The following is a 17,211-nucleotide window of genomic DNA, read 5'->3' on the forward strand; positions in this document are numbered from 1 at the left end:
TTACCTAAGCAGGCATTCAATAGTCATTTATTGAATGAGTAAATAAAAGACTGGAGTGTGAAGTCCAAAGTGGAATCGCATAAGCAATTCCAGAAGCAAAATACTGAAACCAATGTTAGCCTAAAGATGAGGTTCTGCAGGGGCACAACGGAAAGACAGGCTGGGAAGTAAGGGTTAGATCACGGGAGGTAAGGAATGCCCTTACTCCAGGGACTTGGGGGAAACTCTGAGGGTTCTGAAACACAGGCAAAACAAAGACCTTTAGATAGGCTGCAGGGAGAAGAAGTAACAGTTCTGTGTGCTACAACTTAAAAATTAATCACACACTAGGGAAAATTTTTCGGAAAATTGTTTTCTTTCATTTTCTTTTAAAAGTCTATGTACATCACTGGAAATAAAAGAAACACACATAATGCCTTCTACATAATAGTGGAAGGAATTTGTCCCCAAAGATCTTTTCTTTGTATAAATGATGCCACCACAATTGCTGCTTCAATGAAAATGAATATTTATGAAATGTAAAATGACTTGGATTAACTTATTCCAGTTTCACCCTCTAAATTTAGATTTTTAAATCATGCCAAAATGTAGATTTTGATTACAAAAGCAAATTGAGGCAGGAAAAAAAACCCACTTGACAAGTAAAAGAGCAACATTTTTAAAAAAAAGAACTTGAAGTAAAGCTGACAAAAGATGATCAAAGGTTGGTCAATTTGACTAAAAACAACAGAGAGAGATCATCTCCAAAGTGGAGTTATTTAATTCAATAAAGCAGTCATATTACAAGAATCAAAAGTTATTTTTAAAAAGGAGTAAAAAGTCTCCCACCCACCCTCAGCTGGCTGTATAGATTCCTCTCCAGCTACTAGTTTCTTAGCCATCCTTTCAAAGTTTCTTTGTGCATATATCTTAGCACCTTCCTCTCTGCTCACACAAAAACTAGCATGCTATATAACACTTTTCTGACCTTGCTTTTTTCACTTAACACTGTATCTTGGCAATCTCTCCATACCCATTCATATAGATTTTACATGTTCTTTCTTACAGCTGCATATTTTATCGTGAGGACAAAACGTGATTTATTTAACTAGCCCCCACTGATGGGCAATTTGGATTGTTTCCAGTCTTTGGCTATTGCAAACGAAGCTGCAGTGAATAACCTGGTACTGTTATCACCTGGCACGTGTGCAAGTGGATCTGTAGGATAAATTCCCAGAAATTGCATTCCTGGGTCAAAAGGTATATGCAATTAAATTTTTGATAGATATTGCCAAATTGCCTTCCCCAAGAGTTGAACCAGTTTTCCACGCTCACCAGTACTGTACAAGAGTATCTTTCTTCTGAGGCAACAGAGGGTATCATCAGAGTTCTGGATTTTTGCCAGCCTGAAAAATGAAAAATGGCATTTCCATTCTCCTCATAGTGAAGTCAAGTATCTTTTTATACGTTTAAGAGCCGGCTGCACTTCCCTTTTTGGAAACTGCCTGTTCATCACCTTTGCCTATTTTTCTAATGGATGTTGGTTGTTTTCTTATCACCATCTAGGACCTTCCTGTATGTTAGGGAGACTAGTCTTCACCTAAGATATGAGTTGTAAATATAAGCCCCAGTTGGTCTTTTGAATTCGCTTAGGGTAATTTTGCCTGTAGAAAATTCTTATTTTGATATGATCTAATTTATCAGTCTTTTAAGTCTTCTGATCTTCAAGTCATGGTTAGAAAGACTTTCCTCTCACCAAGATTACAAAGAAATGTTCCCTTCCTCATACTTAAATTGTTTCATCTTTTACATCTAACTAAATGGGAAAAAATGGTATGGTAGTTAACACCACAAACCCTGGAGACAAAGTGCCTAAATTCATGTCCTAAGTCTATCACTTATTAGCTCTATGACCTTGGATAAGTCACCTAACCTCTATGGTCCTCAGTTTTCACATCTACAAATTAGGAATAATAATAATTACTACTTTGTCAGGTTATTACAAAGATTAAATATATCAATAACTCATATAAAGTAATTACTACAGTGCCTGGTATAGTAAGCATTTAATAAGCCTGAACTGTTATCATCATATATTTTTTCAGGACTTATCTTATTTTAAGATGTAAAGTAAAAATCCAACTTTTCCCCCATATGGCTACCCAGTTGTCCCACACCCATTTAATGAATATTCCATCTTTTCCCCACTGATTTAAGACATCACCTTTATCATAGGCTACATTCCCATATGTACTTAAGATTTTCTGATCTGTCCATTCTGCTGCATTGACCTATCCATTCATGGACCACTACCACGCTGTTTGGTAGGGTGAGATACCCCTCTCTGCTCTCCTTTTACAATTACCATGACTATTCCTGTTTATTTTTCCATACGAATTTTAAATTAGTATATCCGGTTTAAGAACAAAATTAAAATATCAGTAGTATTTCCCCCTGGATGGTGTGGCTCAGTGGATTGAGTGCCAACCTGTGAACCAAAGGGTCACTGGTTCAATTCCCAGTCAGGGCACGTGCCTGGGTTGCAGGCGAGGTCCCCAGTGGGGGATAGGTGAGAGGCAACCACACACCAGTGTTCTTCTCCCTCTCTTTCTCCATCCCTTCCCTCTCTAAAATTAAATAAATAAAATCTTTAAAAAATAAAATAAAATATCATAGTACTTTTATTGAAACCACATTAACTTTACAAATACATTTAGGGAGAACTGATATGTATGTTTCCTCTTCAGTCTTCTATCCAAGAACCTGGTATACCCTGCCATTTGTTCAAGGCTTTTTTGCATCTTTCAGTAGTGTTTTCTACTTCAGTAGGCCACAGTTTATAAAAGGCTGTAAGTTTTCTTAACCATACCAAAAAAGGTAGGGTTCAAGCTTCGATGATAACTCTTCGCACCAAAAGTATTTGCTAATAGTGGACACCTCATAGTAGGCTGAGCCAAAGGCACAAAAGACTTGGGTTTAGAAGACAGGCCTTGTCTTCTAAAACCAAAAGGTGATGATTTTGTCACAGAACTTTTCAGAGAGTCAGGATGCAAATAACAAAAGACGTAGAGGAAATATAGAGAAGTGAATAGCTGTTACACATACTGGAGGCTGAATAAAGATTAAATTGACTTTCAAAACAATAATAAGTTCAGAAGCTCTTATCTTACAATCACCAAAACCAGCCAAAGAGGTAACACTGCCCATTTCTGGGGCCAATGAGAACTTTCAGCAACTCACCAAGGCAAGAGTAGTAGCAGGAGTGGAGACTAGATAGACCACCATCTCAAATTTGAATATTGGTGTCCGGGGGGTAGTTACAACAGCCGCACAATAAGGACAATTGCATTGTAGGTTTGGCCCTATACACACACACACAAAAAAGCAGTTTACGGGTCCAAATACAGAGCAATGTACACGTGGCTATACGAAAAGAGAGAGGAGCCTGGAATAGAACAAGGTCCTGAGATTTCGCAGTTATTAAGTGGATATGAAAAAGAAATTTTTGTTTGGTTTCTGTCATGTTAGTCTACCTTTTACCAAAAGTGTCGTCTATATACTGGTTCTGTTTGGGTTAAAACAGAACTAAATTTTGGTCAATCTTGATCTTGAACCAGTTTGAAAATCTGATGGAAGAGTTTTTGGGTTGTTTGTCTAAGAGGACATATCAAAGATTGTAGTATGTAAAAAGGAAGTTCAGTACAAGCCGGGGAAGTTCAACACTGAGAAAGCATTGCCATTAATATACATTTATGTACCCTGCTTTGTAAAGAGAATTTATTTTTAAGATAAATAAAGTTTAGATAATTCAGTTAAATAGTATAGAGATACTTAAAGGTAATCTGGATTCTTCTTTTCAAAACTCATTTTCTGTATCTGAGTTAAAAATAAAACAAAGTTTTAGGGCCAGCAATGAGGTGAAGGGATCACAGGCCCAGGAAACAGAACTGCTAGTGCAGGTGAATACATACGGGTCACACAATCACTTTCCAAACTGCACCAAATCCAAAAACCTCAGTCTCATCTGAGTAGTGTATATGATCATGCAGACCCTCATGATGACCTCCTCCTTCCTATAAATACTCAATATTTCTTCAAGGAAAAGAAAAACATAAGAATTCCTGGAAATTTTCAAATGCAGGATCTTGGCAATTGTTTGTAAAAAAGTAATCATCGCTTAATTCTCCAAGCTCTAAAACAGTGGTTTATAAACAACGAATGCATTAAAATCGCCTGAAGGGCTTTTTAAAAAACAAACTGATGGACACACTTTGAGAAACACCGTGCCAAAGGTAATCCGACTTAAACTGCGGTCCTGGGTTTGGTGGACCTGTGCTGTCTGCAAACTGCAAGAAGTCTACGACAGAAATGGAAAGTTAAGCTTTTGAAAAGTTTGGGTAGTTTAACATTACTTGGCATCCAAGCAAGTAATCCCTTTTCTAGCATTTCGCCTTTAGTGTGTTTTCCAAAAGTACTGGTATGAGATTGGAAAATTATTTTACAGTTTGGGAAGCCCAGCTCTAAAACAGGACTGACACATAAGGGCATACCCGGGATCACTGGGCCAGTGGCAGCTCCTACTAACTGGGGGGAACAGAGCAGTCCTGGAATATAATGGAAGCCTATGGATAATGCCTTCAACGAACACCGGACTGACATACAATTTCAAAACTGCAGTTTTCATCACTCTGTATCTTTACATTGGTTCCAGGGACCACACAACACCGCACCATTGCTGCAAGTGGTCGGGACCCGGTGGCCGGAGCAAATGAGAAAGGAGAGGACGCAGCAAACCCCCACACTGCGGGCGCGCACGCTCAAAGGGCAGAAACCAGATCAGCGCTTTTCCTGCCCAGAGTTTGGAGCCGCTGAAAATTTGCACTCTGGGTGTTACAAGAACATGCTAGACTCAGTCAAAGAGTTTCGTGGTTTTTAGGAATGAAGGACACCTCTCGCCACCCCCGTCACCAGCGCCTCTCACAGCGCCTGCGCACACACCAGTCTAAATCTCGGGGAAGCCGGTCCCCAGCTTTCCTCTGTGCTAGCAGACCCGCCGATTGGCCCTGGCACGCATGCGCAGCAGTGACTACCGCGCCCTCTGAACTTGCCCTTACCCGCCACATGGATCGGTTCCTTCCTGCCCGGCAGGGCGTCTTCAGGGCTGACGATCTTAGAAGCGGAATCCCCCATTCTCGGGACAGGAGAAAGGAGGTGGAGGAGCTGGCGAGCGCTTCTGGTGGCTGAGAGCATGGGCGAGCCTCTGGCCAAGGGGTCTCCAGCGGGACCGCGCGGTCAAGAGCCGATCCGCAGCTGCGGGCTCTACGAGCACTGGACTGCTGGCACCCAGCGGGGACACGGTTGTACTGAGCCGCTGCCGCCCCGGAATCGAGGTTACCTAAGGCGCAAGCCACACGCGCAGTACCTGAGGGCGTGTCCGCTCCCTGAGGGTTGCCTGATCCTGGGAGATACCAGGGACTTTGTCTGGCCGGGATACAGTGCTAAGTTCCCAAGCTGAGAACAAGAGTATTAATGGCGTTACGGAGTACGTAAAGCGTTAGGGGCCAAAAAAAAAAAAAAAAAAAAAGCCTAGCCTTTGATTTTTACGTCCATTCTCATTTCACGACCTCCTTAGCAATTGTTTGGTATTCCCAGTAAGATACAAAACAGCCTACCTTACAGACAGCTAACTAGGATGTATGTGTATTTCCATTGCTGCCATTATGATTAATTACCGAAAAGATGAATCCAAAATGAAAACTAAGCCCAGTTTTCAAAAATGGGTAAGATCACTCAATATAATGTGTGTGTGTGTGTGTGTGTGTGTGTACACACACGTGTATAAGTAATAGTATACCGAGCCCATTTTACAAGAGGGCAAATAGAGGAGCAAGGCACGAATGCCACCACTAAGAGATCAGGTGAATGTGATGGCGCTGAAGGAGCATTCTTGTTTCTCAAATCATGGAAGGTAACATTTGTTCTGCGACAAAATTTCAACCACAAAAATATGGTGGATGGAGCCAGGTGGGTGACTTTGGTGTTCCATGTGTGAAATTTTGGTTTTACACAAATGTTCTGCCAAAATGGGCAGAGCTACATGAGGGAAGGAAATGAGAAGGCTTTGACCCACCCTCTTCCCCCACCCAATGGGTTCATTTACCTCTTGATTTTAGTGTGGTCTGGACTGTAATATAAGGGGGACAGAAGGATTAGCCCTATTATAATGTAGAATATAGCCAGACTTGTGGCATTAAACTTAAAAGTGTTTATTTTGTAATTTACATTTCCTCTGGGCAATTTTGCCTCCATTTTACATTTGATTTATTTGCTTTTACTGTGAGATTATACAAAATAGGTTCTACAGGCCTTTACTGAAAACACTCTCTAAGGTATTCCTTCTCTGCTTGTGAAGGCCTGGTTACTGCTAAGCATTTGAAAAAGTAAGAGCATTCCTTTGTTAAAGAAAATACTCTGTCGGTTGATTTTTTTAATAACTGCCTTTTGATACATATCAATTTGCTTTTTCTGGTTTAGTGGTTGGTTGTATGAAATTAAATATGTTAGAAATACTCAGCAACTAAAAACTGAAGCATTTTCCATGTCAGGAAGTACTTGTGTAGCATTAAGTGAGAAAGCACAGCAGGACTCAGGTTGTACGTCTGTGCCATGTAGTATATGTATAAAAATGCATATGCCTCCATTTGCACACCCACTGAAGAAAGACTAGAAAAAGTAAAACAATGTTGCAGTTTTGTTGTTGTTCAGGGTAATGGTCTACTGATTTTCACTTTTGTAAACCTCTGTTTTAAAATGTTCTACATTGCCATCGTGTTCTCAGGCATTCCAATGGCTGCTACTTTTATTGTGACAAAAAATAAACATTTTTAAAGCAAACTACCTTAATTTATTTCAAAGGTTTTTTTCACAAAACAATAGTTTTTTCACTTACTAGAATAGTTGTAAGAAAAGTTACATTGAGTTTTGTTTACTTTTTGAGGAGAAAATTAAATATTTCTGCCTTCAGTGATACCATTTTCACCGCTGGAACTTCTTTTCTCCAAGCTCTTCTGGTCCTTCTGAGCTTCATTCACATAGAGAGGGCCTTCTTTTTCCCTGATGGGCATACACTGCTTTGATTTTTCATTTTTGTGATCATGGTGTAGTTTTCCAACAAATTCCAACAATGTATGTTCTTTAGGAAGCAGACTAAACACTGTCTTTGGTATAACAAAGACCCAAAGTACAGCACTTTAAACAAACTCGTAGTGTATTTCTCTCTTATGTAACAGTCCAGAAAGAAGTGGTTCTGCACTGAGCAGGCCCGTGTCTTTTCTTCCGTACTACCTCATACTGGGTTGGCTCACATTAAGTATTTAGTGGTTATGTATTTGATTTAATTACATAATTACGCCAGAATCCTAACTTAGATTAGCAAAAGTTTCTTTTTATTTGTTCAAGGCTCTACCTTGCCCCTTTGAAACAAGAAAATGTAATATCCCAAAATGAAGCCTAGGTTGTAATTCAGGTGCAGATTAGGTGGCTTTAAAGGCTATGTCTGAAACAGGATAGTTTTGGTTTTTTGTTTCACTTACTGGCCCAAAGATAGGTGGTCTGGGACAAGTAGTGCAACACTGCTGTCCTCGGACATGACCATCCCAGAGTAGCATCATTTCTACTCACTCCCCTGACCTGATTAGAGACGTGATCTTACTGTTGGAAAGGAAGGTGAGAGGCCAAGTTCTCTAGCTGAGCAACCACAGATTCAGCTAATATTTGGCAGTTCTAGTAATAAAGGAAGAAGGTAAGAGCCTCTGTCACAGGTCATTCTCTGGCCACCAAATATCCATATATGACCTAATATACAGGACATGCCCTATTCCAAAGGGAGAAAAGCCAGTTTCAAGCAGTTCAGAGTTCATGGTCTGAAGAGGACATGTAATCCTGTGCAAGTCTGGACGTAACTCTGCATGGTCTACTGACCTCTATAAACTAAAAGCTGAGGGATATGTTCCCCTCTCCCATGCCCTTTCCCACACACACCAGGTGTACAATGGTGACACATGAATATGAAAACTAATTTGGAAAAAAGAACAAGGGAAAACAATAGTCACTGGTACACAGTCCAACTCACAGATGCAAACACAAGGCTCATGGGCCGATCCATCCCTCCGCCTTGGTTTGTCTGCCTGGCACATTGTTTCCACCCGGCGGCACCGCCGAGTTCTCACTTAACTGTTAAGGAGTCGTTACATGTATACAGTCCTAAAATTACATTCAGCCCTTTGAAGGCAACCACAGGCTGATATGGCCCCTGGTGAAAATGAGTTTGACACCCCGGTCTAACCAAATGTTACAAAGGGGAACTTTCAAAAAATGCCTAGGTGGTAGAGTAAATTCTTGGGCCCCCAGTTCCACTCTCTACGAGGAATTCCCTTGTCGGTTGCATCTGAAAGTACTGGCTTTACCCACTGGGAGGTTCTTAGCCACGATCTCCTATGATCCCATCAGAAGGGTATGTTGAAGAGTATGCCCTCCTGGGAGGCTGTACATCTCTTGTGCCCAGTTTCTGGTGTAGTTTTGAGTGACTGAAGGTTCTTTAGACAGACACAGGCATTTGCAGGCTAGGCTTATAGCTTCTTTGTCAATTCAATTTTGAAAGATACTGAATTGATTTCTGGTCTATTTGTTCTTTTTACAATTCCTTGTACAAATAATCAAAGCTAAAGATCTCCACTAGCCATAGTTCTTATGCCTAACAACTCTTCATTATTTTTATTTACTAGGCTCTATGTTTGTCCCATATATCTGGCATCTATTAACTTAATGGCGGCGTCCTTGCAGCCAGAAAAAAACAGCAGGCTTGGTTGGGAAGGCAACCCAACCAGTCCCTTTAATATGATCCTTACTGCATGTCATCTGCGGACAACACTTTGCCATGGCCCTTGAGAAGGGCTTTGGGTCACAGTTTTACCTTCTGCTTTGGGGAGTATAATAGCTTCTGGCTTTTTCAAAACTAGAAGGCCCTAAATAACCACTCTTAGTCAATTTGTATTATGGACTGCAGGCAGAGAACTTCAGTCTTAGCAGAGCTTTATTTTCTCCCATCTCCGTTAACAAAATGGCTAGCTTTTACCTGAGTTCATCTCTCTCAAAGGACTTTGCTAAAGGATGCAGAAAACAGCGAATGCTCCCTGATTGGCCAGAGAATCATCTTTCTGATCATTTTCCTGTAGCCACAGATTCAGAGAACATGGGGTCTGCCTTGCAAGGAACTAAGTTGACAATTTTATCAAATGTCTTGTGGTGGCATAAAAAGGATCACCAGCTTCCCAGCCTTTAATATCTGTGTCCTTGCTGTTTGCTGCCTTCCAGTTAAACCAAAGCCACATAATTTAGGTTAATGCTATGGAGTCTACAGAAAAGCTACTAGAACTGACATGTTGGTTTTGCAACATTGCAGGACCCAAGACCTGTATACAACAGCCTATTGTGTTTCACAGGCCTACCTCAAGGAACGAGACAAATCTCAAATAAATCGAGCCCAAGGTTAATGGAAGGAAAGAAAGAATGAAGATCAGAGCAGAAATAAATAAAACCGAGGCCAAAAAGACAATAAGAAAAGATCAATGAGAAAAGCTAGTTTTTTGAAAAGATGAACAAAATAGACAAAACTTTAGCTAGACTAACCAAGAGAAAAAGAGGGAGTGCTCAAAAAATAAAGTTACAAAAGAAAGAGAAGACATTACAACTGGCACCACAAACTACAAAGGATCATGAGAGAATAGCGCAAACAATGATATGCCAACAAATTGGACAGCCTAGAAGAAATGGGTGAATTCTTAGAAACATGTACTCTTCTAAGACTGGACATTGAAGAAACACAAAACCTGAACAGACCGATCACTACTAAGGAGATTGAATCATTAATCAAAAACCTTCCAAAAATGAAATTCCAGAACCAGACAGCTTCACGGGTGAATTCTTCCAAATAGTCAAAGATTTAATACCTCTCTTTTTCATGCTCTTCCAAAAAACTAAATGAGAAGAAATGCTACCAAACACATTTTACAAGGCCAGCATTACACAAACACCAGACAAGGACACCAGAGGAAAATAAAATTGCAGGTCAATATTCTTGATGTACATAGAACCGAAGTATGGAGAACTGGCCTTAAAATAAATCCTAGACCAGAAAGGAGAAAGGACATGACTTAAGAGATGAGAGAGCAAACATCCTTATTTCATTTTCCCAGTCTGGGATGAACTTGGTTAAAGAATCTTAGAAACTTTACTGTGAACTGGGGAGTAATATGAAGAATTGAGAGCTAGTTTCACTTTCTGGGGCACATTCTAGTACAGTGACCTACTGGCACGTGAAGAAATCAAGCTAGTGGATTAGATCAGCATGGTTTTTAAATGACTTCGAGTATACTAGGTTAGAAGACACCAGAGTACATCCACAAGTAGTAGGGATAAAAATAATTCGGGGAGATTTTTGTTTCTTTTACACATATGTGTACTACATGTGCACTATTGTCTAGACACAAAATATATTTCCTACTGTGGCTTCTGGTCAAAACAAAAAGTTTGAAAGCCATGTTCAAACATACTGTAAACCTTTCAGAAGATTCTTGCTTATGACACGGCATGCAACGAGGTGTGTATGTGAAGGAGAAGCCATAGCTGATAGCAAAGGCTAGTGAACCTGAGGGCAGCCTCATAGGGTCCTGCACAATTGTGTTGAGTGTGGAGAAAGCGGAAGAGCATTGCCTGGTCTCCCAGGGGGTGGGAGTATGGAGAGAACGAGGAGACCTGGGGACTGAGCCCCTGTAAGGAGATACGACAACAAAGTCCTCAGTTATCAGTAGCAGGAGCCAGCATGACATCCAAAGGTTAGAGAGGGAACAGCTCTGTATCAGCATTGGGGAAGCACTGTGGCCAGGAGGCCAAGCCACACCAGAGCAGACACCCTAAGGACAGAGGCCAAGGTTGAAAGATAAACTCAGTGGGTGCCCACAAGACCAGGAGGACACATAAGCTCTCCCAGTAAACAGACACCATCTTGGAAAAAAAGACAGGAGTAGGGAAAACCCTGAAGAGAATCCCAAAAGACTAGGAAGTCACCCAAATAGGCTATTCAAAACCGAAAGCCACCAAAAAGCTACTTTTATTTGGCAAGATCAAGTGTTTTCTTCCATCATTAGGAATGATGTGAGCAAGATGGAATCAGTTATAGAAAACAGGGCAGTTAACATTTCTTGTACGTCGGAGTCATGTTTAAGTTTTGACCTCGTTACCCGTGGTCTATCAAAGCACACAGAAGGGGTATTTATCCCAGCCAGGACTTAGGGATCTCCTACTTCCCAGGATGTTTAGGGAGACAAGCCAAATACTGTATGGCACCAGTCTACAACCAAAAATGGAAAAATTAGAGAAAAGATCATGTAATAAGTTTTTCATAATGCTAACTATCTTCAATTTAAAAAGCTACCCTCTATTCTAAAATAATATGCCTCCGACTATCCTGGTGCCAATGTCCTTCCATCTCACACATGGTGATGACAGACAGCAGTGACCCTCCAAGGCCCTTGTTTGGCAAAATCGAACATGGACAACCTATGCTGGTTTCCAAAATATTTGGTCCAGTTCAACGGCCCTTGACATGCAAGTGCGGGTCTCCCCAAGGCAGTGTGTTTGACAGTCCCTGGCACACGGGAGGCAGGCAGTACAGCAACGTCAGTAGGAGGGAGAAAGGGAACTTTCTGTTTTATAGAAATCTACCCTTCGGGAACAGCTTTTGCGTTCTTTCCCACAGGCGCCATCCTGTCCTCCCTCTCGGCTTTCCTAACTACACATCGCTCCTAGCAGCCCTCCCCAGGTAGAACGGAAAGAGTGAAAGACAGGACTTACAGGGGGAGAGAGAAAGCCAAAGGCCTTCTTCCCACTTCCCACCATGGGATGAACCTGGGGATGAATCTTAGAAACACTTACACAGACTGGGAAAGAATCCAGGCTTTGGGGACTAGTGCTCAGCAAAGAGGAGGGTGAGGAGAGGCGTCTCTCGGGAAGAATTTACAAAACTGTGTCACCACTCAATTTCTAAGCTCCACCATACTATTAGATTGTATACATTACTGATAAAATGAGCCAATGACATACTGATACCTTTCCATAAACTTAGAAGCTTCAGTGCTTTGTTATTTTGTTCATCAATTTTCTTTCATGAAATCATCTGTGTGCCAGGGTTATTTAATTTTTAAAAAACCCTAAGGAAGAAAAACATACTCGCTGAAGAGTCAGATGACACATGACATTTTTATTGAGTAGGGATAGGGAAATCAACCCCGCCAGACCTCTCCACCCTTCCTTTCCCTGCTAGCGACAGCCCAGGGCAGATCTGATGGCGTCAGTGACGCCAGTCAGCACAGGCGTCAGGGACGTTTCCCATGGGGGAAGTGCAGCTGTCCGGTCCCCTAGCTAGAAAGGAGGGCTGCTGGAGTCCTCCCCGTGGGAGTCCACCCTCGACTCTGACGCTTCCCTCTTTCCCCCTCCAGCAACTTTTTGCTTACCTGCACTGGAGAGGTTTGGCTACCCCTTAATAAACTCCGGGTGAACAATTAAACCCCATCTGTTTGAAGATCTCTTTGGACCAGGGGTACTTGATGGCTCTCTGCCCAAAGTTTTGGGTCCTGTTTGCCAACTCCAGGAAAACAGGTAAAATTTCCCTCAACATCCAGCTACACACATGTCGTAATTTATAATGATAGGAAAAAAGAATGAAAGAAAATGACTCAGATGCCAATAGTGGTTTTCTCTCTGTAGTGAAACTGTGGGTAATCTTTTTTCCCCTTTATACTTTCCTATCTTAAAATTTCCTGGAGTGTATGTGTACCACTTGTACAGTCAGAAAGTAAACACTTTAACAGAAAATGATTAGTGCAAAGATCAACTGCAGATTGGTAAGAAGAAAAAGTAAGTACACTGTTTTAATCAGTTTAACTTTTCTCTTTTAATCTCAAATACTGGATTACCTCATTAAATTATATTTTTATCTTTCTTGGTTTATTCATACAGAGCTTGCATAAAATGATTAAGTGTCTGCTTTATCAAACAAAGAAAATGTTCCTTCTACATCTTCAGAAAAAATGATTTTAAAAGTTAATCACCAATTTTAGATTATGTTTGAAAATGGGCTAGTTCTCTATTGGGTTTCTTTTATTAAATTCTCGTTAGCAAATTAATAATTTTAAACTGCTAACCAATAATTATACAATGTTTTGTGCCCTCAGAAATCTTTGCTGAATTCCTTTGTACCTAATTCAACTTTTGTTTAAAAGTTGTAAAATGATCTGATATTGAGGCCCAGCCTGGTGGCTCAGTTGGTTTGATCGTCATCCCATACACCAAAAGGTTACTGGTTCGATCCCCAGTCAGGCACATTCCTGGGCTGCAGGTTCAGTCCCAATTGGGGCACATATCTAAGTTCTGGGGTCGATCCCTGATCTGGGCACGTAAGGGAGGCGATCGATGTTTCTCTTTCCCTCTCCCTTCTTCTCTCTCTAAAATCAATTTTTTTAAAAAAACATATTCTTGGGTGAGGATTTAGGAAGAAATCTGGCATTGAATATTTCAAAAGAGGTTTTTAATATGTATTTTTAACAGGCATTTAAAAGGTATATTTTAATGTATTTTAATATATACTTAAGATATATATTAAAAGTAGGTATTACAGACAGACAATATTTTAAATTTTTTTCTAATTACTATTTACATTTAATGTTAGCTTGTATACATTTCAAGTGTACAGTACAGCAGTTAATCACATACTTTTCATGTGTTCCCCCCCATATTTCCACTACTCACCTGGTACCATACATAGTTAGTACAGTATTATTGACTATATTCCCCATGCTGTACTTTACACCCCTGTGACTATTTGGTAACTACCAATCTGTACTTCTAATCCCTTCACCTTTTTCATCCAGCCACCCCCCCCCACCTCTCTCCACCCTCTAGCAACTATCGGTCTATTCTCTGTATCTACAAGTCTGTCTCAGTTTTGTCTGTTCACTTATCTTATTCTTTAGATTCTACATATAAGTGAAATCATACGGTATCGGTCTTTCTCTCACTGACTTGTTTCACCTACATAATACCATCTAGGTCCATCCATACTATCACAAATGGTTAAGATTTCATTATTTTTTTATGGCTGAGTAATATTTTATTGTATATATGTGTCAGCACTTTTTTATCCACGGGCCTATTGATAGGCACTTAGGTTGCTTCCATAACTTGCCTATTGTAAATAATGCTACAATGAGTGTAGGGATGCATATACTCTTTCAAATTAGTGTTTTGGGTTTCTTCAGCTACATACCCAGAAGTTGAATTACTGAGTCACAGGCAGTTCTGTTTTTAATTTTTTGAGCAACCTTCATATGGTTTTCCACAGTGCTCACTTAATTTTTTAATAATCTAGAAAGGTTAACAAAGTTTACTATCTTAATGTTACTATAAATAGAAATTAGAAATTCAAGTGTATGACTCTACTTCCTTCATAGTGCCTACCCCATAACAAATTTGTCAAGTAAATAAGTGGAATTATCTTAACAAGGACTATTTCATTCTTTACATTTTAAAATTATAAATAAACATGTGTTTGTTTTTAAAATTTCATATAGTACATAGCATCCAGAATATAAAATAAAAGGGCCAGGACTTCCACCAAGATGGAGGTATAGGTGGAAACACTGTGCCTTCTCCCACAACCAAGTTTGAATACAACGAAGGTTTAGTAAACAAAGACTCAGCCAAAGAACAGAAAACTGAACTATACCAAAGTCCGACAACCACGAACCGTTCAACTGGGACCAGTAAGAGGGGCTGAGCCAGCAGCGGAGCAGGGTCGGGCAGGAAGGATCCCCCGACCCGGGCGGCCCAGGAGACCCAGGAGACCCAGGAGACCCAGGAGACCCAGACGAGCAGGCAGCCAGGGTAGCATCGCGGACCCAGTGAGTGTGCGGGGCAGGCTGACCACGGTTGCACATTCTCGCACACAGATAAACCAGCAGAGTGAGCAGTGAGACGCACCACGCAGGCCCCGGTGGCAACCACGGCAACCAGAAAAGAATAAAGAAACAAGAATTCAAAAAAATGAGGAGAGGTTTAGGAACCTCCAGGACATATTTAAAGGTTCCAACATCCAAATTATAGGAGTACCAGAAGGGGAAAAGAAACAGCCATGAGTGGAAAACATATTTGAACAAATAATAAAGGAGAACTTCCCCAGTCTGGCAAAGGAAATAGACTTCCAGGAAATCCAGGAAGCTCAGAGAGTCCCCAAGAAGTTGGACCCAAGAAAGAACACACCAGGGCACATCATAATTACATTGCCCAAGATTAAAATGAAGGAGAGAATCCTAGAAGCAGCAAGAGATAAGGGGACAGTCACCTACAAAGGAGTACCCATCAGACTGTCAGCGGATTTCTCAAAAGAGACCTCACAGGCAAGAAGGGGCTGGAAAGAAGTATTCCAAGTCATGAAATCCAAAGACCTACAGCCAAGATTGCTTTATCCAGCAAAGTTTTCATTTAGAATGGAACAGCAGATACAGTACTTCTCAGATAAGATCAAATTCAAGGAGTTCATCATCACCAAGCCCTTATTATATGAAATGTTAAGGGGACTTATCTAAGAAAAAGAAGATAAAAAAATATGAACAGGGAAAGGACAGCAAACTCACAGTTATCAACAACCACACCTAAAACAAAAGCAAACCAAGAGGACAGCTAGATCAGGAGCGGAACCATAGAGATGAAGAACACATGGAAAGTTAGCAACAGGGGAGTGGGAGGAGGAGAAGGTACAGAAAATAGCATAGACAGTAGGTAGAAAATAGATAGGGGGAGGGCAAGAATAGTAGGGGAAATATAAAATCTAATGAACTTGAGACACGTGGTCATAAACTAAAGGGGGGAATTTTGGGGGAGGGGGTGTGCAGGGTGGAGGAGAATGAAGAGGGGAATAGAACAAGTGTAATGGTATAATCAATAAAATATATTTAAAAAATAAATAAAAAATAAAAGGGCCAGATAAATATATTCTACCAATGGTGTATATCCTCTCAGATCTTTTCATATATAGGTTATTCTTAAATTACCCAACATGTTTTAATGCAGCAATTTCAACTCTGGTCTTCTTATACAAAGGCCGCATAGAATACATGTTGATTTATAAATACTGCATATTTTTGTTCGGGTTTGGTTTGGTTTGTCCTTTACTTATTCTGCCTGCAGATCGTATGCGCACATTTTCTAGGTCACAACTGTGTTTCCACCAGCATCCCTCCTGGTGACAGTAACCAGCACCCACGCGCACGGAGGACAGACATCCACTGCTGCTTCCAATGCAGCGAGCATCTTCCACGTGTAGGGAGCCGGGCTTTGTGTGGCATATGTTTCCATAATCCTCTCATAAAGTTTAACTGAGACTTAGGCACTCCATAAATATTTGTGGGATTGAATTGAATTTCATTAATTATTCTGTAATTATTCAGGCTTGTGGACACTGGAAGGGGGGTGACATACAGCTCGGTTTCTCACTTCGGAGGCTGCAGAACCTCTACAAACCCATTTCTGAATCAGATAACACTGGCACGTGGGGTTTTCTTGGTTATTTGGGGTTCACTCCAGAGAGCCTTTTGATCTCCCTCTGTTGAGGCTTTTTCTCAGATCCCAGATTTCTAAGCTAAAATCTCCATTGGTAATAAACACATTTCCTTAAGCCATCTGGTGGCTTTCTCTTGTAACTACAGCATCGACGAATGGCTGGACGGAATTATCCTCGACACACACAAGGACTGTCATTTCCTTTTTGTGTCCCTTACAAGATATGTCACAATGAAGTGATAACCTAAGTATTGTATAGATGTTGAAAACCCAAGAGAAATCTTCATGACTCTAACCTCAAGGCCACTTTAATACCAAGAGCAACATAATAAAGGTGATGGAGTAAGAGAAACTACATTTTTTAAATAGTAATTACACAGTAAGACAAACTTTACTGAGTACGCGCTATGTGCCAGGCAGTGTGCCTAAGCTGTAAAAGCCAATGCAAGAGGCTCCTGTTCTCAGGAATAACAGAGCAATACGTGAACAGATACAGCAGGGTGTTGTCATCGACATGCCGAGGCGAAAACGGGGAAAACCCAGAGGGGACTTCTTTATCCC

At 40.8% G+C, this 17,211-nt stretch overlaps 1 protein-coding gene across 1 annotated transcript in view; it reads right to left on the minus strand.

The window, feature by feature from the left end:
• Window positions 1-5,473, minus strand: part of MSRA (methionine sulfoxide reductase A) — a 336,906-nt gene extending 331,433 nt beyond the window's left edge. Inside the window, exon 1 of the mRNA XM_037042191.1 lies at window positions 5,094-5,473. Within this exon, the coding sequence (XP_036898086.1) occupies window positions 5,094-5,229 (136 nt within the window). The 5' untranslated portion in view covers window positions 5,230-5,473. The remainder of the gene's footprint in view (window positions 1-5,093) is intronic.
• Between the last annotated feature and the right edge of the window lie 11,738 nt (window positions 5,474-17,211).

The sequence above is a fragment of the Sturnira hondurensis genome, unplaced genomic scaffold, assembly GCF_014824575.4.
Source record: "Sturnira hondurensis isolate 20B ecotype Veracruz unplaced genomic scaffold, ASM1482457v3 Scaffold0003693, whole genome shotgun sequence".
Lineage (NCBI taxonomy): Eukaryota > Metazoa > Chordata > Mammalia > Chiroptera > Phyllostomidae > Sturnira > Sturnira hondurensis.